The following is a 24,738-nucleotide window of genomic DNA, read 5'->3' as shown; positions in this document are numbered from 1 at the left end:
TTCTGGTTATACAGTCATGTCTCTCGCTTCTCTGGGAATTAGAGAGGTGTCAAGATCAGACTTTTGCCCTACTCTCCTCAACCAGGTTTACAAACAACGTGTATGCCCCCTGCTAAGCACAGGGCTGTAGTTCTCCCTGATCTCTCCTACAAACCCTATCTATCCATACAACACAGGGACAGACACTTCCCACATACCCACAGGTGGGAAGAATCTGGCTTTTATAAGTGGCAGGTCAGTAAGATGCTTTAAATTTAACCTCCAGAAACATGGTTCATTGGCTTAACAGATACCACCCATGCCAACCTGGGAGAGGATTTGCCTTTCCTGATGATACACTTAAGAACAGACATACCATTTCATTACTAAATGAGCACTAAAGATAGATATTAACTGAAAATGACATATTACATTATGCCCACTTGCTCCTTTATCAAACTTAAACAGGTAATTACTTTACAGTAATAGTTCTAAAATGAACATTTCTCAGAGATGCATAACAACACAGCACTCTCTGCAGCAAGGGCCATTAAGAAAGAGCAATATACTAAAAATACCCCATGAGAAAAGCTAGTTGATTTCAACACACAGGCCATATTTAAAGTTAACATAACCATGGCATCATGGGCTAGCACTAGGCTCTGTGTTTGTCTGCTCTTAATACCTCAACAGGTCTAAGATGTCATTATAAAAAGATAAAAGCATTGTATGTTATGGTTAGACACACGTGGTGCTTGAACTCTTACTCAAGTGTTTAAATGTGCATACACATTCAAATGAGGAAGAAAATAAGAAAAAAGAACAGATTTTCCCTGTACAAAGTCATCATTAATGTCAAACCAATTTCTTGTTCCACCCACACCCTATTTCCTGCCTCGAAACAGTACAGGAAGAAATTGAAATGTAGTATCATCTTGGAAATACATACAGTGCTCAGCTGGAGCACTGATTATTGACTATTTTATTCTCTCTTGCTCACTGCTTATAATCACCTTTTCAACAAATACGAACACTTGCTGAAAAGGATGGAAGCAGCACACAGATGTCAAAATTTGTACAGAAACAGGCAGATGATTCAGTTCAATGCCAGTTTCTTCCATCAAACACTCTTCTCTTTCCTCTGCTACAGAAATTCTGTTTTCCAAATAAAACAATGCTTTCCTTCTTTTTTTTTTCTTTATCTTCCCCTTTTGTTTGTGCAGCTAATATCTTCTAAGGGTTCTTCTGCATTACAATACTCATATACAAAGCAACTGACATCTAAAACGTTATCCATGCAACAAAACATTGGTTAACCTCTAAAAATACAGCCTACAGCATTTAAGGTATCCTTTTCAGAAGATAATCCCCTTTTAATAGCTAACATAGAATTTTCAATATCTAAAGGAAGTTCCCTCTAGATCAGCTTCATAAAACCTTAAACTGCAATAAATCTTGTCCTGTCACGAAGATGTTTTACAAGGCTTTTTAAGAAAGTAGAGAAAACAGTCTTAAAACAAATCTGTTGTTCATTTTCAGTATGAGGATAAATTGTCTTTGATAAACTTGTACCAGTGATAATAACAGTTTGCATGAAGCATCAGGAACAAAGTTACAGAATTACAGAATCACAGAACTGTAGGGGCTGGAAGGGACCTCCAGAGATCATTGAGTCCAACTATCCTGCAAAGCAGACTCCCTACAGCAGGCTGCACAGGTAGGCGTACAGGCAGGTCTTGAATATCTCCAGGGAAGGAGAATCCACAGCCTCGCTAGGCAGCCTGTTCCAGTGCTCCGTCACCCTTACTGCGAAGAAGCTCCTTTGTATATTGATCCGGAACTTCCTATGCTCACCACCCTTAATATCTCAAGGCAGACTGCTTAGCAGCACATTCTGTTCAGAGTATCATAACTCCCTTGCTGAGGTATTACAGAAATGTTGTTACATAAGTGGATTTTAAAAAATCAATTAGAAGAAGTCATCAAAAATAGGCACTGTCTATTTTTGGATTCTGATTCACGGCTTTGCTAAAAAACAAGAAAAAGCAACTTGGAATTTTGAACAGTAACTTATTGCAGAAAACACCAATGAGATGAGCATCTTCAGGACAGGAATATTCTTTAAAATTGAAAGGGAACAGTGTATTACGACCTCAAAGAGCGAGAAGCAATACAGTGATGCCTAGAAATAATGAATGGCACTCGGACAAGGGCAAAACCTCACAAACCTTACGTATACACAGCTGAGGTAGTTCTGAGATCTTCTTTCATAACCAGTGAAGAGAAATACACAGAACAGGGTGCAGTCCTTCTGCCCTGCATCAGTCATGTAGCTTAAGGTGAAGATAAACCATGTGATAAAAGGGACAGTTTCTCTTCCCCAGGTATAAAGGGAACCTGACTCACTCAGATGTAGATGTCTAAGCCTAAGGGGATGAATACCAAGCCAGTAATCTGATATGGTCAAACTGCAGTTAGGGTTTTATCATAGCCTGTAATCAGATATTCTAGTTCTTCAACAAAGCACTTCTGGATTAACTTGCAACGCACTGGCATCAATGAAAAGACTCAGTTAAATCCATTGAGTCTTTTCTAAGCCACTAGCACTGAATTATTTGTAATTCATAAACGACCTGTAAATTGTCACCATCAGAAAAGAGCTTACGTAACTGCTTACAAAATTTGCTTTAGTAGAGACACGACTGGCCTGGTTCTAACTCACACTGGTGCACACCACCACTGAGCTGCAGGAATTCAATGAATCTATACTGTAAGAAAAAATGTGATAATACTGAATATATATACAGGCACCTTCTGCTCGTCTAGGCAAAATACTGCCAAATATATACTGCTTCAGTCTACGAATCTTTCAACCCAACTTAAATACAGGACCAAGCAAGAACGACATAGTCCTGGACATAGCTATAACATCCTTCTTTCTCTTTCTCACAAATAAATGCACATGCATACATACATGTAAAATAGATAACATATACTTTTCTGTATTGTGAACTTAAAAAAATAAGTCAAAAATCTTTGTATCCTCATTATGGTACCCAATTACTTCCGATACATTTCAAAATTACTGGGTCATGTTTATCAAAGTTGATCCTTAATTTCTCCATCTTGAGCCAGATATATTCATCACTCTCAAGGGGATAGCTTTGTAGCTATGCCAGAGAATTTGATTTATTGCAGTTTCCACACCTCTGTCTAAGAGAGATGTTCGAAGAATGTGAGTCTGAAACTAAAGAAGGCACTATTGTAACTACTTGTTACTTAGAATTATATTAAATTTACCTTACACTGTTCACATACAGACAATTTGGAATTGAGAAGAGCTGTACTACAAAAACTGCAGGTCTTGTTGGTATTTGGGAGACACGTGGAGATTTTGGAACCCTGCTACAAAATGGAATCAAAGCACGACCACTTTACACAGATCAAAGACATTCCGAGAAAAATAACAAAAAAAAAACTTATCACCTGAATTTCGTCTTTTGGTCTGAATCATCCTCCTACTGAAAAGGCCAATGAAAAGTCCTGTGGAACTAGTTTTAAAGGAAGTCTGCAATTTCTTGATAACAACAGAAGACTAAAATAGAACCTAGTTCCAATTTTTACACTGATCTTTGCCAAAGTTGACTAGATGTAGCTAATCCATTATGAAAAAAAAAAAAGAAGAGACTGGCTCTTACAAATGGGTTCTCTATTGTTCTTGGCTAGTCAAGTTCCCTAATACTGCAGTTTCAAAGTTACTCATTAAAGAAAGCTGGAATGTGAATCTATAAAAGCCTCCCCGTTCACATCCTCATGCTCGCTATTTGTGCAAGCTGTCACTAGTATCAATACAGCCCAGGCATGTCTACATAGCCTAGTGTTGACAAACACAAGCTCGTTTTCCCTGTACACTCGCTGGCTTTGAACCAGCTGCATTAGTTCAGTAGCTTGCACACAGCTTATCGGCTCAAGCACAGCACTGTGTGAACACAGCTACACAGCTTCCCAGCCAGACATGGCTGGTGTCCAAGGACCTTGGAGCAGAGGCAAAGAGTGTAGATCTGTCTAAAGCACTCTTACCATAACAGATGGATAGAACTACACACAAAAAAGCAGACTGCATTTGCTCCATTTAGAGTACGCACTTCTCATTCAGTAGACAAGATATACTGTGGTCATCATAGAAAAGAAGATGGCTACTTACCACTGCTGCAGTAAAATACAATAGCACTTTTTCTATGTATTGAAATCCGAAATTGTTGAAAGACATAACTATGTTGTAAATATTGACCATCAATGCTTTTTAGAGATCACTGCTGCATATTTGTATTCCAGTAGATGCTATATTTTTTATTCTCACAAAGTTGAGTGTTCACAGGTATCTGTTCAAATTCTATATCTTGATCTGTATTTTCTATATACAGCTTTAGATTACAGAAATCTAATTTTGCAAAACATCCATGTGTTGTTATTAGCAAGCTGTGGATTCCCATTCCCAGGCTTACTGAAGATAGTCTGTTCTAAAATTCAGACATCAGGGCTCTGTGGTATAGTCCAACAGATCCCGGTCTCAGCTATTTAAGAACTGCTGCAGAGCTCACCTCTGTGGGCAGGCTAGATTCAGTCTACAATGCCAATCACTGATGTTCATTCAGTGCAATGGAACATCAATCCCACCTATGCCTTTTTCTCTCACTAAGTCTTGAAAGGAATATTGCAGTTTTCCTTAATTTCTGTGTCTGAAGCCTAGCTCATTCAGCCACTGTAAAAGAGAAGAAGTAGGAGCAAAGATTTCACCTCATGTCTTGTAGATACACAGACAATATGTTTCTTTCTGCCTTAGCTGCGTTGGCTATATATGCCAGTGAAAGGGTTCTAAAATCACAGTATATAAACTATTCAGGCGAGAACTCTGCAACTTATTTAAATTCTCTCTGATATTTTGTTGTAATAACCTGCAATTGTACAATCAACTCTTTTAAGAGATTTTATTAGCACATGATTTGACTGGATGCCCTTTCCTGAAGTATATTCCCCTTTTTCCTCTCCTTCCCTATCCCCATCCCCCAAGTTCTGAATTACAACTCAAAATAATACTAAACTGTAATTTGCACTGTCTGCTGTTTCAACTGGAGTTAATACTATCATTTAAGGTGTCTGATAAGTCGAATGTCCTACTCCTCCCCCAGTGAAAACTGTGAAGTCTGCTGTACCACAATTCATTGACTACACATAAGACTGCCTTCATTCCAAAATTCAAAGCATTTTTAAAAAACACTTACAAAGAAAAAAGAAAAAGGTTAAAAGTACACAACTGACTTACTTTTGCATTGAGAGGGCATACAGACAGTGCGCTCCTAAAAAGCTGTTCTTCTGACCTCCACTGACTGCTACGGAGCGCACAGCGCATAATGTTCATCAGTAAGATTCCAAGTACTGCCACAGCAAGAATTTTCTTAACGAAAGAGAGACAAGTTAAGAATCAAATCATTCAAGTGAAGCACTTCATCAGTCTAACTGACTGTTTTGATGGTACCTTTTTCTTGGCTTGCTTACTCAAGAGACTAAATCCATATGTAAACAGAATGATATAGCCAATACTGGGGAGGTAGATGACTCTCTCTGCAACAACAAATCCTACACGGAAGAACAGGTTGCTTGCAGGAAGAAAAGGGATAATTAGAAATCCAAGTCCCAGTGTAAGAATTCTGTAAACAAGAAACAAGATGATCAAATTAGCCACAAAGGTTAATAAAAGTACCTTTTTCGTTTGACATACAATGTTTATTTTAAAAAATGTAGGAAAAAAAGTGCATATAGGGCAGGGCATTCAAAAGCAGCATTTGGGAGCCACATAAAAAAGTCAGATTAGGCTTCAATAAGATTTTGACACTTCACTCTATTATGCACTTTTAAAATCTTAGCTATAATTACCAGAAAAGAAAACCTCGTGCTTCAAAACTGGAAAATAATCCCATTAAACATTAATTATGTAATTATGTAATTTCTATTTAAAATATACAGGTAAGAGAATTAATGATGAAAGCTGCCTGTCTAGTTTTGGAACTAAGAAGACTGTAAAAAAGGGGGAAAAAATACAGGTCGCTTGAAGAAATAACTTAGATACGTTTCCAACTGAGAGTGTTTTTTTTTCCTAACAAAGACATTAATAGTAGAATACGTTGTGCTTAACCACGTACCAGTCTACATCTACACTCCTTCCACAGTCAGTGGAGAGAGGTATTTCATCTTTCATGCTTTAGGTACCTATATCAGGAATGAGCAACCTTCAGCAGGTAACTATGGAAGATAGGGAACTTAGACAACTGAGAAAACTGAGACAAGGTACCTTACCCCTGCAAAGGACTAATGAACACCAAACCTGTTTCAGGCCACAGAACAGTTGTTGTGAACTCAAATTTATTGCAGCTAAATCTCTACACTGTAATGTATATAACAAATCTACAGTAAGGTACCTGTTAGTCTTTTTTTTCCCCCCTCATTGTGCATGGCCTTCACTACTTGGTTTTTACTTTTTACTAAAAAATGATTCAGCAATATTGGCCTAGTGTGTTTTTTTTCTAGAGAGTATGATGACACTTGTAACAAGAATTCTACCCCTCTCCAAAATGATTTCAACTGTACAAATTACAAGTGAGTATGGAAAGAAAGGAAAGGAAGGTTAGTCTTTGAAGAGATGCAAGCAAAGAAATGAAATTACACAATACCACAGAAAGAAAAAGGAAACATTCAGTACTTTGAAAAACAGAATGATCTCATTGTGACTGAGATTTTCACATTGAAAAATGTGAAGGAGCTGAGAATTAATTATATATAAAATCCACAGAAACAGACAAAAGCTAACAAAAATTAAGCTGAAATCCTCAAGTGAGACAGCATAGTTAACAATATATTTTCAGTTTCTTTTGGTAAAGTACAAATTATTTCTTCAGTAGATACTAGGGGTCAGTGTTTTATTTATTAATTGCATGACTAGCATTTGTACCTCCTGTCAAAGCACATCTCTTATTTTCATTATTAAGAGAGAGAATTAAAAGAGATGATGACTTAGAAGAAGTCATGTCAACAACACACTGCTCTGTTCTGAACACAGATTACTTCTTACCACCTACAGTGCCATTTCAGGAGAAGAATAAAGCAGCCATCCGTATTTCCCCCTCCAAGTGTTTCCCACTAGTCAGTGTACAGTGATGGGCCCAAATTGGGATAAAACTGTAATGACGGCTATAAATATTTATTTGAACTGCATTTTGCTAGACACCGGTTCCACTGAATTGTTAAAATTATCAGTACGGAATTTAACAAAATAATACTGTACTCAAGTTGTCCAGCCATTTAAAATTCATCACTGTCTCTTACCTTCTCTTATAGCTGTCTTCTGAGCACAGAGCTTGGCATATCAGGCCAATTAGGCAGAACCAAAGTGCTGCTAGTGCAATTATCCTCCAGTCACTGACGGATTTAATGAGGGGTATGCAACCCATTGACCAATCAAAACACAGCCACCAGGGACACAACAGCAACCATGCATTCAGTGAATAGTAGTAATTATAGTTTATAGCCTGTCAGTCAAAAAGAAAACAAACATTTATTTGATACTAAACTTAAGCGTGAGGGGAAGAAACTTTAGTTCTTTTCTACCATTTCTGTTATTGTGAAGCATTCCTTACAAAATAGGCCTTAAATTCTGTCAGGCTGCATCCAGCTGTAGACCACATATGTTACAGCTGTGAAATTAACTTTTTTTTTTTTTCCAAATACAGCTATGAGGCTCTCCTATTCAGAGAAGGGAAACACAATTCTAAACTGTGCAACCAACATCCACGCGTAGAAAGAATTTCTCAGAACAGGAGAAAACGTCAAAAACCAACATCCTTCACTTCTCATCTCCAAACCCAGACTTAATACAGTCAGAAGTGTACAACCAAAACATACTCCAAATGCACCAGACCAGAACTGTATGATATTTTCTTCAATTGTGAAGGAACAGATGAAGAGTCAAATACAGTATGTGGAAAAAGAATGAAATGCAGCAAAAGCTAATCACTGGCAAGCATGAAAAAAAGTAGTGAATAAATGGAAACACATTTCCATGTATGCAGTGCATACTAAATTGAATACAAAGAATATTCAAGGTATAGGTTTTAAAAAAAAAAGCAGCAGAAAATCACAAAGCACAAGGGAGGTGACTCATCATACATCTCACAACATAAGGATTGCACATTTTGTTTCTTTAAAACACAGAAGAAAATTTAATTAGATGGCCAAGACAAATTTTCTAGGCATGTCAGAAAAAAAAAATCAGCATCATAACTTACTCTCACAAACAAACTATCTGCAAATGAAGCTGGGTTGTCTACTTCAGTAAAAGCTGGTGGCCCTGTGCCCATAATCCTCCAGCGTATATAAAGTATACTAGCCCCTCCAGACATCAGAAGAGTTATCCTGAAAAGCAGTCCTTTCCTTAGCAGACCAGCACTCTATGGGAAAGAAAGAAAGAAAAAGCATTTAAAAGCAAATATTTTCTTCTTTTCCTTACTATATTCACCTCCTTTCAGCCACCATTTCAGAGAGGTTATTAATTGACATTTGTCTTACTTTTGCAGTTACAAGAAAAATGTCAAACTTCTCTATAATGTCTCTCTAACTCCCTGTGTTACACTGGTGTAGGACTCTCTTAGAGCAGCCTAAGCCTGATGGTTGAAATTAATCTAAGCAGCCTCAATAAGTCCTAAGAGAAAAAACAGACTGAAGGCAAGAGTTCCTCCGAAATTAGGGGTCACCTGAACCACTTCCCTCTCTGCTGAACATCTCTGAAGATGAAAACATTGATAAACAGTGGATTTTTACATGAAGGTGTTGACTGGATCCTGATAAATGTGGTCATGTGATCTGAAGTACTAGCTCTCCTTTATTCATATCTTCGTCCTTTAGCCTGATACGCTTTAAATATGCTATTTCCTTTAAAAACCTGATAGTTATACATGATCTGTTCTCTATGTCCTCCATAAGAGCCAGCATGCTGATTATTACCATCTATGATTGAAATACACTGATTAGCAAGCATCACCATAATTATTTATGAGTCAATACTAGCTTTTGCTGAAGACTATGGAAAAAAAAATGTCTTACTGAGCATGAGATCTAACAGTGTCCTGGTTGAAGGTATTTATTCTCTAAAATGATGGAAAAGTTAAGTTTAAAAGAAATATTCAGATGAGCTTTCAATATTTGTAGCTGACAGGGGAATCATCATAAAATATTTACTTAAACACATAACGAAATAAGTTTGTAATGGTGAATTTACATAAGCTAGCCTTTGTGCTCAAATGGCTATTTCCAATTTGCACATCTCAGTAACAAAAGTCATTACAACGAGGATTTCAAGCAAATGATTGCTAAATACTTTTTTTTTTTTTGGTAACAAAATTGTGCTGTGAAGGAAAACTGCATAGTGACAATTTATATGTCTTATTACAAAGTAATTACATAAGAAGTCTCGTCCCAGGCTTAATTTCATTTAATGGCGCGTGCAGCTTCCTAAAGGCCACACTTCACAAAGCACAAAATCTCTTAGTAAGCAGAATTTTAGAAGTGGGAGAAATGTTACCATATGTCTTATTGCCTTTGATTTAGAGTTTACTGAAATCTGGCATCAAACTGAAAGCAGTCTCTCAAATCAAGAGGGCAAAAAAAAAAAAAAAGTGTGCAATTAAAAATTTACGACTTGCCTTTCAACGAGACAGAACAGATGAAATTTAAATACACTTCAGTGAAAAGACTGGAACGCATTTTTTTTAGGTTGCAGGAGCTAAAATTAATTACTTTTATATAAAGATGATAAAGAAAAGATGCATTCTATGTTTTTCTCACCTAGACAGCACTGCTTTAAGATCACAAAACAGAAGTATATTGCTTTGAGCTGCTCATGCTTAAAGAGTAATTCTCCAAAAAAGTTTGACCCTGACACATTTCCATCACTTTCATTTTGAGCTGGATCTGCTTTAGTTCCCTACAACTCTAGACTCCTTCCTTTTCTTACGCTGGTTGACATTACTGTCATGATACAACTCAATTCTTCAGTATTCTTGCTTGCTTCCTGACATATTCCTGCACCTCCCATCCATTCCCGCACAAATCTATTGTTTCAGTTCTGAAGATTCCACTTTCACTGATTTCCCTGCAAAGCTTCTCAGGAACGTTGCCATACTTCATGAAGCAATTTAACAGTCCCATAGGACTTGTGCTACTTAGAAATATGAGCAAGAGTTCTCTACAGTGAAACTACCAATCACTATAAATTCCAATGAACATACATTCCCTTTGCCTTGCTGAACCTTGCGTGGGAGAGGTAAATGATTTACCCGTTTAACAGCAGTGATGTTCAAGTAGTCTGTTGATCTATTTGGCTGCTATCAATTGCTAACCTGAGGATGACTGTTTTTGTGATTTGCTTATGATTACAATCCCACAACAAATAATAGGTGTTAAATTTCATGTGATCCAATACTAGATAAAGCAGTATCAACAGAAGTAGATATCCAACCTTAGGATCTATCAGAGCTTGAATAATTCTACTTTCAAATCCCCAGTCTACTACAAATTGTCTCCTGTTTGATAATTCATATTCTAAAGAAAAGAGCACAATATTTTAGTAGGGTTGGGAAATGGGACAGAGAAATATTTTAATGTTATTTTTCAAATGTCTGTTTAAGCACCTCAAGAATCTGAATAAATACCTCTACCTGCGCTGACTAAGCTGTGTTTAACAACCACTTCAAGAGTTCTATGGCTTCTGTAGAACTTGTAGCATCAGGCAGCTCGTCCACACCAGTTTTAAGATACTGTTGAGAGAACCTGTGGACAGGCTTTTTGTCTTCAATACATTTCTAATGTTATTCCATTACTCACATGTTATTCCATTATTACTCACATTGCTGCAAAGATTTAACCGCACAATTGTCTGACTTAGCTGGCTGAAAATCTCTCATTTTCTTTAATTCTCAACAACACCAAAACTGACAGAAGTCACATCTCTCTCTTTTGGTACATGACTGATCAACAAGAATGAACAAAACTTCTAAGGACTCACCTCCAATAACTTGTCCTTACGTAGTAATTTTTGAATGATCTCCAAAATATTTAGCTTGTTAATCACCAGTGCATCAAACACTGCATTCAAACCCTAAGCAACCAAAAAAAAAAAAAAAAAAGATATATTTTTTAAGTAAATAAAAAGTAAGATGACGTAGCTACCCAAAAACCAATTTAAAAAAATACATCCTATATTCCACTTCTACATTTTACATCTTAACCCTGATTCCAAACAAGTGGATAACAGATATGTTGCTAATAATGATGGCAGAACGAGAAATTAAGAACCAGTGCTCTGATGAGTGGAACATCACACTATTGTGTTGGGTATGCTCCTGCTACATCCAATAATGCTGCGAGGATACCAGGTACCAGCAACCTATGGCCCATATGGTTACAACAGTTTCAAACTGACTATTACTTTGGAAATTACCCCAATAAACTAAATGGAAGAAAAAAGTCAGTAAAAATAGTATCAGGCACGGAAAGATTTAGAACAAAGTGTAACCATCATAGGGAAAAGAGGGGAGATAGGCTGGAGTGTGGCATGGTTTCACATAGAGGGGTCAGCTGGCAATTACAAGGCTTTTGTATCACTTACATGGAGATTAGAAAGGTAAGAATCTTACTGAAAAATACATTCAGCCCAGAAGCAATCTTTTTAATATATGATTTATCCTGTCATCCTTTTGACCCTTGTCCCTCCACACGAGAATAAATACCATCATCTTAGCAATGCAAATAAATCCTAGCAAATGAATAAAAAAAATCCAGATCAAGTAAAAATTCTGTACCTTCTAGCTCAAATAATTACAGAATCACAAGTCATAAGGATTGGAAGGACCTCTAGATCATCTAGTCCAACCCCTCTGCTAATGGGTTTCCTAGAGTAAGTTACACAGGAAAGCAACCAGGCAGGTTTTGAATATCTCAAGAGAAGACGACTCCACAGCCTCTCTGGGGAGCCTATTCCAGTGCTCTGTCACCCTCAAAGTAAAGTTTTTCCTTGTATTCAGGTGGAACTTCATCTGTTCCAGGTTGCCTGTTACCCTTTCTCCTGTTGGTGGACACCACCAAAAAGCCTGGCCCCATCCACTTGACTCCTGTCCATTAGATATTTACACATATTGATAAAATCCCCTCTCACTCTTCTTTTTTCCAGGCTGAAGAGTCTCAGGTCTCCCAGCCTTTCTTCATAAGGGAGATGCCCCAGGCCCTGAATCATCTTTGTGGCCCTTTGATGGACTCCCTCCAAAAGTTCCCCCTTTTTTTGAACTGAGGAGTCTAGAGCTGGTCACAGTACTCCAGATGTCGCCTCACCAGGGCAGAGTAGAGGGGGATGAGAACCTCCCTTGACCTACTGGCTATGCTCTTTTTAATGCACCCCAGGATACCATTGGCCTTCTTGGTCACCAGGGCACACTACTGGCTCATGGTCAATATGTTGTCCACCAGAACACCCAGGTCCTTCTCTGCAGAGCTCCTCTGCACCAGGTCAACCCCTAATCTCTACTGATGTGTGCAGTTATTCTTCTCCAGGTGTAGGACTCCACATCTGCCCTTGTTGAGCCTCATCAGCTATGCCCAGCTCTGTATCTTGTCTAGGTCTCACTGAATGGCAGCACAGCCTTCTAGTGTGTCAGCCAGTCCTCCCAGATTAGTATCATCAGTAAAACTTGCCCTTCATCCAAGTCATTGATGAAGCTGTTGAACAAGACCAGACCAAGTACTCACCCCTGGGGAACACTGCTAGCTACAGGGCTCCAACTGGACCCTGTGCCACTGATCACAACACTGAGCTCTGTCAGTTATCCAGTTCTCAAGTCACCTCACTGCTCACTCATCTATCCCACACTTCCTAAGCTTAACTGCAAGGATGTTCTAGGACACAGTGTCAAAAGCCTTGCAGAAGTCAAGGTATACAACATCCACTGCTCTTCCCTCATCCACTCAGCTGGTCATGATATCACAAGGCTATCAGGTTAGTGAAGCATGATTTTCCCTTGGTGAATCTATGTTGACTATTCCTGATAATCTGGTTTTCTTCAACCTGCTTGGAGACGATATCCAGAATAAGCTGCTCCATCACCTTTCCAGGGACAGAGGAGAGGCTGGCTGGTCTATCGTTTCCTGGCTCCTCCTTCTTGCCCTTCTAGACAGTGGCTTTCCTCCAGTCCTCAGGCACTTCTTCAATTCTCTGTGACTTTTCAAAGATAATAAGAGAGCAGTATGGCAATCATTTCTGCCAGTTCCTTCAGCACATGGGTGCATTTCATTGGGGTCCCTGGATTTGTATATGTCTAGTTTCCCTACATGACCCCTGACCATGTCCTCCTTGATCAAGGGGGTTTTCCTTTCCCCAAATTCTCTCTTACCTCCAGGGTCCAGGATTCCCAACGAGTAGAGACTGAAACAAGAGAAGGTGTTCAGTATCTCTGCCTTCTCAGTGTCCTCCAATAGCATGGCATCCACCTCATTCAATAGCAAACCCACATTTTCCCTAGTCTTCCTTTTGCCACTGACATACTTAAAGAAGCCTTTCTTGTTGTTCTTGACCTCCCTTGCCAAACTTAATTCCAAGCAGGCCTTCCCTGTTGCATCCCTGCATGTCCTGACAATGTTCTGATATTCCTGCCAATTGGCCAGACTGCTTTTCCACATTCCATAGACTTTCTTCTTCCATTTGCATTTTTCCATGAGTTCTTTTGCTCATTCACATGATTCTCCTGCTAACTTTGCCTGACTACTTATTCTTAGGAATGCATAGATCTGGAGCTTGGAAGAAGTAATGCTTGAATGTCAACCAGTTCTCTTGGGCCCCTTATCTTCCAATGCTCTAATCCATGCAAAACCTCCAAGTCCTTGCAGGGGTCAAAGTTGCCTCTCCTGAAGTCCAGGGTTGCATTCCTACTTATTACCTTGTTTCTTCCACATAAAATCCTGAATTCCACTGTCTCGTGGTCACTGCATCCAAGGTTGCCACCAAGCTTTAAGTTCCCAAACAGTCCCTCCATGTTTGTAAGAACAAGGTTCAGCAGCGCACCTATCCTCACTGGCTCCTCCTCCACTACTTGCACCAGAAACTTATCTTTCAAGCATAGCAGGAACCTTCTGGACTCTGTGTGCCTAGAAATGTTCCTTTTCCAGAAAATATCAGGGTAGTTGAAATCCTTTTTGAAATCCACTGAGAACAGTGCTTGCACCTGTAAGGCTAATTTCAGCTGTCTGTAGAAAGCCTCATGAACTTCCTTCTCCTGATCAGGCAGCCTGTATTAAAAAACCACAATGTTGTCACCCATGTTAGTCTGCTCCTCAGTTCTTGTTCATAAGCTCTTCGCTCATTCATCACCCATCCTTAGGCAGATCTCAATACATTCCAGTTGTTTGCTTACATAAAAGGCAACTCTACCATCTCGCATTGCTGCTCTCTTTCCTAAAAAGTACATAGCTGTCCATGACAGCATTCTAGTTATAAAAGCTGTCCTACCATGACCTAGTGATCACAATAGGATCATGGTCCTCCGACCACACACAGATCTTTAATTCTTGTTTGTTTCCCAGGCTGTGTGCAATGGTATACAGGCACTTCAGAGAAGAAAAGGGAGTTGAGGATGCAAGTTTCCCTAGAGGGATGGAGTTACCTTGTACCATTAGAAGAAATAATCACAGAATGTTTTAAGAGTACTTCGTAGGTTCTCCTCACAAATACCTTTGAAAAAAATACATCAGCCTGCAAATGTCTGTCTGAAAATAATGTCATACAGGAAGATGTTTTCAGTGATTTCTTCTAGAATTTTTTTCTAAGGAAAACAAGAAGGCCCTTGCTGCAAATAGTTCTTCTGATTCTGTTGCTTTGTTTTATGTCAGCTAAAGCTACAAATTAGGTTTACTTACACAGATATACAACTACATAAAAGGTATAAATCACAGGTGCAGCAATTCAGGTGACTTACTGGATCCCTCAAAACGGAGCATCTTCACTTAAGTAAAATAAAGCTAGAGGACAATGGATTTGAAAAGTAAATGTACCTGTTTGCATATACAGTTCCTTAAATAGGGAACAGAAAGAAAAGACTCAGCATTAGAAATAAACAATGACTCTACTTCTAATTAGAACGTTCAAAAAAAGCGAGAGGGTGGAGCTTTTAAAAATGCTCTCCTCCTGTTACATCTTTGTTTGTAGCCATCAAAGAGAGGCCTGTAGGCTCACTATCTCAACAATTACACCTTCAAAAATAAGGCCAAAAGTATCGCCAATGAAGGCGATACACAGTGAAACTAACACTGCTAATCTTTCAAGTTTTGCAAGAAAGTTACAGATGTGTGCAAACTGCTTAGAAAAGATAGAATGAATTACAACAGGTTAGCTAGGACACAATCAATACAGCTCTACTAGAATACTACTAGTTTGCTGAAGAGAACAAAAAGGTAAGTGATTAGCTGGGGAGAAGATTCATCTCTGTACGCTTTACAACTGCACCTGACAGATGCTGAGGTCAAAATTCAGTCAATAAGAGGATTCTTACCAGTACTGTAATTCCTTGCTCTTTGCACAGCATGGCTATTGCACCTAGGAGAACACTCACCAGCACCCAGAATACAGAAAAATTATGTCCTTCCTTATCTGTCAAAATAAAGCATGCCACAATATTAGGTATATACATTTAAAAGTTAGAGTTAGAAATCAAAATTAAAATTAGAATATTAAAAAAAAACCCACAAAAAACAACAACAACAACAAACAACCCCAAAAAACAAACACACGAAGAAAATCAACACACAGGAAAATCAGCATTTAATCTCACAGTATTTTCTATTAGTCAAAATCTGGTTACATAGACTTGAAAAGCATGGGGTGCCTCCTGTAACACGCTGGCATCCTTCCATTTATTGCAGTCATTTTCTCTTCTCAGAGACATTCAAAATCTCCCTATTTGCTAGATGTCTTAGCCAGACTAATTAGAATGGCAGAAGCTTCACGTAGTTTTCACAATCTATCATCTGCAAAGGTTAATTCCCAAGACTTAGATCCATTTATCTTCCTTAGCTACAACTCTAACATTAATGGCTACTCTCTTCCAAGCTACCACAAGAACATAAAATTCTTTCTAATGGTTACACATGAAGCAGCACCACACACACAAACTCCTTCAACAGTAGTCTAATGTACAAAGGCACAATGATCTGCTTTTCCAGGGCTGCCGCATTTAGAAAGTGCTTCAAGCCATTTCATTAGCACTACAACAGAATGCCACACAGCTCAATAATTCCAACACCTGAGTAGAGAAACAGTTTTATGGCAGGGTGAGGAACTCTGGGGTTAAGAGATCAAGAGTAACTACAGTTTCTAGCCAAAGAAAGAGTCTTTAAAGACCACACCATGTAACCACATTTGGGTACTACAAGCAGGCATTTCTGAGGTTGATATAACAATAAGCTTTGCTACAGCCAAGGTATCATTGCACACGCAGCACATGGGTACTCTACATAAAGACATATCTGTCACAATCTCTACTCCACAGGTTCAAGCAACAGAGGGAAGCACTCAGCTTATTCAGAGAAATATTCTTGATTCAAGCAACATGGGCTCTACAGGCAACACAAGAATCTACCTTTCATTTGGCCTGTGAAGAAACAAAGCTGAACTCTATATTCATTGAGTGAACCCTTTTTTTATTATATTTTCCTTGATCTCTAGAGTAGTTCTTTGCTACTGTTAATGCAGGTTTGACCCCCAGTACTTAGACAGAACTGTCATAATGTTCTATGGAGATGACAAACGACAGAAATAAGATCTAATTCACCAGAAGTAGGCACCTACATCTGAGAGAGAACAGAACAACATAACAGAACACTAGGTGTTGTTTCTAATTGGATGAAAGAGAGAGACCCCTTTAAGGATCTAGTTACCTCCTTAGTTGAAGTGCAGAGAAGTAGCTATTGCTCTTCATTGATGATAAAGTGAAATTAGTATACTAACTCAGATGATGCTGATAAGTAAGATACAATCAATACAAGTCTGAAAAGGACCTACTGATATTAGTCTCGTTTTGAGGCAGAGTACTTTTATAGCAGACAGTAAAAGTTTTGAAGAACAAGTTTTGAAGTTTCTATTAGCATTCCTTTCTTACCTAAGACTTAAAAGCTTAAACTGAGTGAATATTAAGATGTTTATGATTTATTTTTGCAATAAAATATAGTGGGCACATGTTTCTTCAATCTGCATCTCAAATTACATCCTTATAGTTGAGGTAAGAGTATACGTCAGAGGTGCAGATGTCATTAATTGAAAAGAAAGCCTTCTAAAGGAAAGAAGTCATACACATCTCAATGACAACAAAACAAAGCATGGAAATACAAAATATATAACAGCTGAAGCAAAGTTGTAGTGACAAGAACAAAAAACTCAATGAGAGGATCCCAACTGACATCAAATGCACAGAACGGAGAGGTTTCAGGGTTGCATGTATGCATGCAATTCATGGAGAACAAGGCTTCAAAATTCTCTCTAAAGCATTGCTAAGAATAAAAGGTCTTCCTAGTAAGTGTAAAAGAGAGAACAGTAAAGCCAAGGGATTTCAAAGAGTTTGCTGAAGCATACTTACTTCAGGTGGGAGATTTCTTCTTCCAAGAATTAAACTCTGGAGGAGAGAAGCTGGGACATTTGAGTACTTCCCAGAGAAGCAAAGCAGTATTCAGTGCACAAATAAAGATTATGTTAACATGGAATATGGTAGAAAGTATATACAGCAAGAGATCAACTCAGCAATTCACAAATGCTTTGATGATTAAGCATAAGAAGCAACAGGGAGAAAAGAAAGCTCAAATTATCAAGGACAAGCGTAACAATAGCACACTAATAAAGCATTAAATTCATAAAGGCCACAGCACAAAATGAGAAAAGACAGTGTATATAAAGAACAAAAACACAATTCCATAGATATTTTAGTAAGAAAGGCAGCAAGGAAACGATGATTCCAGTACTTAGTGAGAAAGAAAATGGGGGACAATGCCAAGACAATAGAAGTGTTCTGTGCCTTTTTGCTCCATTTTTCACAAAGAGGTCAGAAGAGTTGCAATCAGATGACTTTCACAACATCAACAGAAAGGGAGCAAGAACAGAAGCAAAGCAGTGAACTACAAGACACAGAATTTATAGAGAAAATGATCTGCTTTAAATTATAGCTATTGATTAAATTTACTCCAACACAGAGTAATCTCAACTGCTAGTTCTGGGACATCATGCAAAAAAGCAGTATTCAGAAGCTTGGAATTAAAATAAATATAAAAAAAAACCTCGCCATGTCTACATATCTATCACTAAAGAGGAAAATGGAGAGGAAAAGAAAGAGCTAAGGAATCAAAGCTAAGATGACTGGTCAAAATTGTCCAGAAAAAAGAACCAGACATAATATTTTCTAGATGAGTCTCCAAAACATTAAAGAATATGGTAATTGTTTTCCAAAGACATATATTAGCCACTAGGCAGAAATTAAGTATAATTTCTGACTTGGAGAGTAAAAAGCAACTCTGACTAAAAGCAAACCTTGCCTTCAGGAAGGCATGGCAATTCCACTGGGAAGAGTGTGAAATAAGCCAGAAAACATAGGGGCTGGATGAAATTATTACAGAACAGATACAAGTAACAGTTATAAAACTACTCTGAGACTCCAGGTCACCATGAAAAATGGAAAGATACAATCTGGATTGGATCTTCCTTTCATGTAGCTTTTCTCATAAGATATTTTTAATCAGAATATTCCATCATTCAAATTTTAAAGTCTCAAAGTGCTGCCAGGCTACAATGACAAGGAAATGTATTAAGGAGAAGACAGAATTCATTTGACAAACTTGAGGAAGGATCCTGGGGAAAAAATGATAATTGAATGCCATTCAGGCACACATTCAAAGCTGTACAGAAACAGACTTGTCTTCTTGTGAACACTCCAAGCCTCAGATGCCAGTAATGCCTCAGCATGTATGGTGTAGCCAAGCTTAAGTATGAACTCTCAAAGACAGTAAAAGATGGTAAACAAAAACCAGTTCCATAGATACAACAGCAAAAAGAAGAGGAACAAGCATCAATATCTCCTTCCCAAAACCATAATGTCAGATCCTTTAGTTTCTTTATCAGTCTCAAAAAGTCAATACAGTCATGTACAGAACTGTAACAGTATGAAAATTAATCAATTTCTGATTAAATTTCAAAGAGATCATTTCAATTATGAAATATATTATCGTGTACTTGTTCCTTGTTCAATGTGCACAAATAATCCCCATATCCTCACTGCAGAAATCTCAGTAGTAAACTAGAATTGAAAAATAGGCAGGAAAGCATTCAGAAATGCCTTCAAGCAATTTTTAACAGTGATTTGCAAATGTAAAGCACTGCATAAGTGCTAATTATTATTATATGAGACACATATGCCAACAGAAGTAATCAGTATAACAAAGCACATTCCTCTAATATGGTGCTGCTTCCCACCAGAAAAATCTCGTGTCAAAAAATGAAACCAATCTTTGGTTGGCACCTGTGCCTAGTTGAAACTGGTACACCATATTGTGAGTGGGCATTGTGCCACTAACAGATGGACAAGACTGTAAGCACGCCAAGTAAACAGAGGGTTTTTTTTTTTTTTAAGCTGGAAAAAGATAGTGTTTCTATACCAACACAAAAAGAGTTTCCAGATGACCCTGCCTGAGGAGTACATTAAGTCTGAAAGCTGAGGAAATCTGAAGAGATACCTGTCTAAGCCATGAAGGCACCTATACTCATGCTGTTGGACTTCAGTAAAAACATTTCTAGAGAAATTCTGCAAAACAAAGAGTTTTACAATGTGGAGTTGACTGATCCTAAATATATGACCTATATCCCTTCAACTCTACCTTCCTAGATGCTAATCCTATTCATCGAAAAACCTAATTCTGCATTGTCCTAAATCAACAAATCAGTGAAAAAAGGTTCCTCAAAAGATAAGAGTATGAAGAAAAGTACAGTATATTTAGAGTATCAAGCTTAATCTTACTTTTAAGTCAAGCTAGTTACAGCAAAACAAAACAAAACAAAATCCAAACATTTAGGCATTCGGCATTCTCTCCCTCAGTGCAACTGAGCTTAGGGTTTAGACAAGAGACAACTTTGAGCAGTTTAAAAAGTCACCATTTTCAAGTGAAGCAGTGTCATTGTTTCTGTGAAAGTGCCATCTCACTTGAAAATTGAAGCAAAATATGTTATGTTAAACTTTTAAAGGAAGTTTTATTTTTCATTGAAAAATTACACATGCTTATATACTCTGTTGATATGCACTGCATGTCGGGGCAGTAGCTTCCAGCTAAACAGTTACAAATACTCAGGTAACCCTAAGACTTCCCTACTTGCACACTGCTGTACAAGGGGAAAGAATTACTTAGTCTTAGAAGATCAACTAAGAGAATTGACTTAAGCTTGAGATCTCTTTGTATTTCCAGTTGAATGTATGTACCACTGCCGTGCAGCTCAGCCATTCACTTGATAACAAAACAGTAGCAGTAAACGCTGTTCCTAAACATCTCCATGTACCTCAAACTCACTAGGCAGATGTTACAGTACAGGGATTGTCTATCCTCATCTATCCATAAATTATACCATCCCGGAGAAGAAAAATTTAGCCCTTAAAAAAAAAAAAAAGCAGCAGCAGCTACCATTTCTCATTTTCCTTCTTCCGAGTGCGTTTTCAAACATGAACAGTTGGGCACACAGTTGAAAAATCAGGGCCCAAATGTTTAACAGAAGTAAATACTTCTTGACTAACTGCAAAACAGCTAACAATTTCTCCCTTTATCTTAACAGCACTCTTTCACATAGAAGACTTGCACATTTCCAAACTAAAAAATAACAAACCAATTCTGTAATGTAAATCTTCAGTATTCACTACAGTCTACCAGTGTACTTTGCATGTTTCATTGTATCAGCAATGAACTAGAAGCTAATTAATGGGAGACTACACAGAATGAAACAGAAATACACAACCAGTCATTTTTAGAAGTCATAGCATACAAGCAGTTGTTTCCCTACTTAATATCTATGCCAGGTATTACTCACATGAAGTAAATATCACAAACTCATCATCTTACATTACTCAGGACACTAATGGAGTTGGCAAATACACACACTGGATCGCTGTCAAGGCTGAAGACAAAGGAAGGCAAAACCTAACCTACCTAAACAGCTGTCAGCTCCTGCTGTCTCCAAAGCCTATGCAGTGGATTTGTCCCCACAGATGTGTTTTTAAAACAGTAGGACAGAATGAGAACAAGAGATTAGTTCCTTGCAAATGTGTTATCATATCAGTTCTGGTAACAACAAAAACTGCATATTGGAAAAAAAGGAAAAGATTTGGAGAATTTCAGTGAACGTAACTATAGCCTACATAGTGTGATACCGAAAAAAAAGTAACAAAGGTAATGCTACAGATTCAGGCTGAAGGGAACTGTCTGCCCGCAAATCCACCAAGCCACAGATAAATCACATCAGGTAAGCAAACTGCAGTATATCTTGAGCTTTACAAAAGTCATTTTCCTTTGGAAGGCTTCCAGTCTGACAACGTCTACTTCTCTAACCTCCTCATTGCCATCAGAATTATTTACACTTCCCCACAGTATTCCTAAATCCTTCCCAGACATTTTATGATTCCTCACTCTCAGGCCAAAGAAACCAAAACATCCTACCTTCATTCACTTAAACATCGAATGAAAACAAACACTAACCAGTCTCTCTTCTATGACTTTTGGTAGAGAAGACTTCAACAATGACAATACAACAACTAAGCCCACGTTAGTGAGAAGAAATTCTGGAACTCAGTTGGACACAAAACTTACATTGCCTTGCTGCAAGAACAGGTAGGTGCTTTAAGAAAGTCTGAGATAATCTGTCTGATAGCACTGGGATGCTGCTTGGACTGTATGTTACTGAGGATGAAACTGTATCAGTAGCACGAACTCAGGCTTTTCAATCTTTGCTTTACTCTGACACTCAAAATTCACCATTAAATGCAAACTAATATCAAACATCTTTTGTTAACGGTATTCTAAAGGCAATACAAATGCAGCCTATAAGTCCTGAAGGGCTCAGATTTGCATTTTCTTTTAAATATACCAAAAGAACTAAAATACCATGCAATTTTAAATAATAATTAAAAAAAAAAAACCTTTTGATATTTCTCCTCCTGCTTGTAAACAGCCGATCAACTACGATATACATGTGACAGTCAAACCCAGAAACAAGGGCAGAAGCAGTTTACCCAGGATTTAGGGTCATGCTTGCCAATGATACATAAAAATCTAGCAAGATAAAATGAAATGGGAATGCTGGAACAAATTGCTAGATACCATTTTTCTGGGGGATCCTCATGAAGATGCTATATATAATTAGAAACATAAGCCTGATGCAACAGAATGCACAGAAGGTTTTTTGGTTGTTTTCTCTCCTCTCTTACTAACAAAGGCTACTCCACAAAGATTAATGAGCATCTTGGTCTGATCTAGAAAGTGATGCAGTAACAATTGTTTACTTGGACTAGAACTAACAATGAGCACTGGCAGTATTGCAGATTCTGAGTCTTGTGGATAACTATGACTTTGCCAACAGAAGGAAAACATTCTGAATGCTGAGAAAAGAAATGGTATTTTTTTCTTTGTGATATGTTAGAATCATAGAATTACCAAGGTTGGAAAAGACCTACTAGATCACCCAGTCCAACTGTCCACCTGTCACCAATAGTTCTTACTAAACAGCTGCTTCCCTTACAGCCTTTAATGCAAAGACATTACTATCTATAGCAGACAACGTATCGGTAGCCTGATACGTTGGACCTGTTCAAAAGAAGAAAAGAGTTTGTGTGGTCAGAAAGTAGTAGTAGGTGGTTATTGGTGGGATTCAGCTAGTGGATACACAGGGACAGTGGAGAAATGGACTGCCAGTGGGAGGGACTGGGACAAGCTGGTGTAACGGGATAACATAAGGCTCATGGAATTCAAGGACAGCAGCGTGCATCAGACCAGGCTGGGGACTGCCTAGACAACAGCTCTGCAGAAAAGGACCTGGAGTTCCTGACTGACAGCAAATTGAAGACAAGTCAGCAGTGTGTTTTTGCGGTGATGAAAAAAGTTAAATGCACAGTGGGCTACATTAGCTACAGCTTATCCAATGGGTGAGTGAATCTGGTTGTTCCTCTCTGTTCAGCTCTTGTGAGGCTACATCCAAAGTACTGTGTTCACTGTTGTGTCCAGTGAAAGAGACACATCAATAAGATGGAAATTCAGTGAAGAATCCATAAGTCTCCTAAGGAGACCTAGAAGTATAACATATGAAAAGAAGCTGAGGGAATTGGTTCCCCTATTATTCTCCCTTTAGAGAAGGCTGAAGAGTATCCGACTTCAGTCTTCAGAGACAGACTTCTCTGAAGGGAAAGGAAGGGATGCAACTGCAACACCAAGTAAACTAAATTACAATTGAATGTAAGGGAAAAAAAATCTTCCTAGGAGGGCAGTTAAACACTAGAAAGGTTGCCTAGCGAGGCTGTGGAATTGCCTTGAGTTTTTTTTTACAGCTCATCTGTTTAAGGACCTGAACAACCTGACGTACAAAGCTAGTCTTGCTTTAAGCTGTCAGAGCAGAGATGACCTTCAGAGCTTCCTTCTGAGCTAAATCTCTACAGTCTATGATAAAAGAAAGTTAGGTTGCTTCACTTCAGCACCTTCCTGCACTTTTCCTCAACTAAAGTGGCAAAGGAAACATATTTTAAGTTATAAGCCCAGTTTTTCTTCTTCTATACAGCTAAGAGATTTAAGCACCTCCAGAAGGCAATTGCAAGTTTCTAAGCTAAACCACCCCTCTCACTGACCATCAAAACAAGTCTGTCTCTTTTGAATGGATACCCAAAAAGAGCAGGGATAAAAGGCTTTTAAGTTGCTTCCCAAGTTAGCTGCTGAAGGTCATGAAGTAGGGTAACCTGAACTCAGTAAAATCTGAGAATACCCTCATAATGGACACAAGGTGAAATGCAGCTGACTTAGGAGGCTAAAGATTAAGCTTGTGGAGATACTGCTGGTAGTCAACCTCATCCACCTTTCTGTTTAGAAATTATTATCATTTTTACAGTAAGGCACACCTACAGTGAGAAATAAATCCTGCCCAAACACTTCAAAGTCAGTTTTCAGACTAGAACCACTCTGACCTGAAAACTTGTAAGGTTCAAATGTAATCAGTAATCTGAAGCTTGGAATCCTCCCTTCAGGCTCCATGTAAGATCTGCCAAAGACCTTATGTTCTCCACAGTGCTGGATGATATAAACTTTTCATTATCTCATTTATGAGATGCAAGATATGATCTGCAAGACCTGAAATTTTCACCAAGAAGAAACTGTATGTAACCTGGATAAAAATTTTCAGGTACAAAGAATTATCTAAGAGAAAAATCAGGCAGTGAATGTGATAGTAACCACTGAAATGTGATCTGGAAAACAAAAGGCAGAATAATGTTGGCAGAATGTAGTTTTCCTTAACAAATCTGAGTAAGAGACAATTCTGATGTTATTATGAGATAGCATCCAACAAAACAACCAACTGCTGCTTACTATCTTGACTTCACAGTATTTTTTCTTTAC

General features: G+C 38.2%; 1 protein-coding gene across 3 annotated transcripts in view; it reads right to left on the bottom strand.

Moving 5' to 3' along the window:
- Positions 1-24,738, bottom strand: part of TMTC4 (transmembrane and tetratricopeptide repeat containing 4) — a 57,050-nt gene that overhangs the window by 15,882 nt on the left and 16,430 nt on the right. For all 3 annotated transcript variants that reach the window (XM_015274971.4, XM_416968.8, XM_015274975.4), the window contains exons 6-11: positions 15,621-15,718; positions 11,093-11,185; positions 8,319-8,480; positions 7,360-7,562; positions 5,516-5,687; positions 5,303-5,434 (exon numbers count right to left, since the gene is read on the bottom strand). In XM_015274971.4, coding sequence (XP_015130457.1) covers positions 5,303-5,434; positions 5,516-5,687; positions 7,360-7,562; positions 8,319-8,480; positions 11,093-11,185; positions 15,621-15,718 — 860 coding nt within the window. The remainder of the gene's footprint in view (positions 1-5,302; positions 5,435-5,515; positions 5,688-7,359; positions 7,563-8,318; positions 8,481-11,092; positions 11,186-15,620; positions 15,719-24,738) is intronic.

The sequence above is a fragment of the Gallus gallus genome, chromosome 1 (assembly GCF_016699485.2).
Source record: "Gallus gallus isolate bGalGal1 chromosome 1, bGalGal1.mat.broiler.GRCg7b, whole genome shotgun sequence".
Taxonomy (NCBI): domain Eukaryota; kingdom Metazoa; phylum Chordata; class Aves; order Galliformes; family Phasianidae; genus Gallus; species Gallus gallus.
This window is presented reverse-complemented; position numbering and strand designations above follow the sequence as displayed.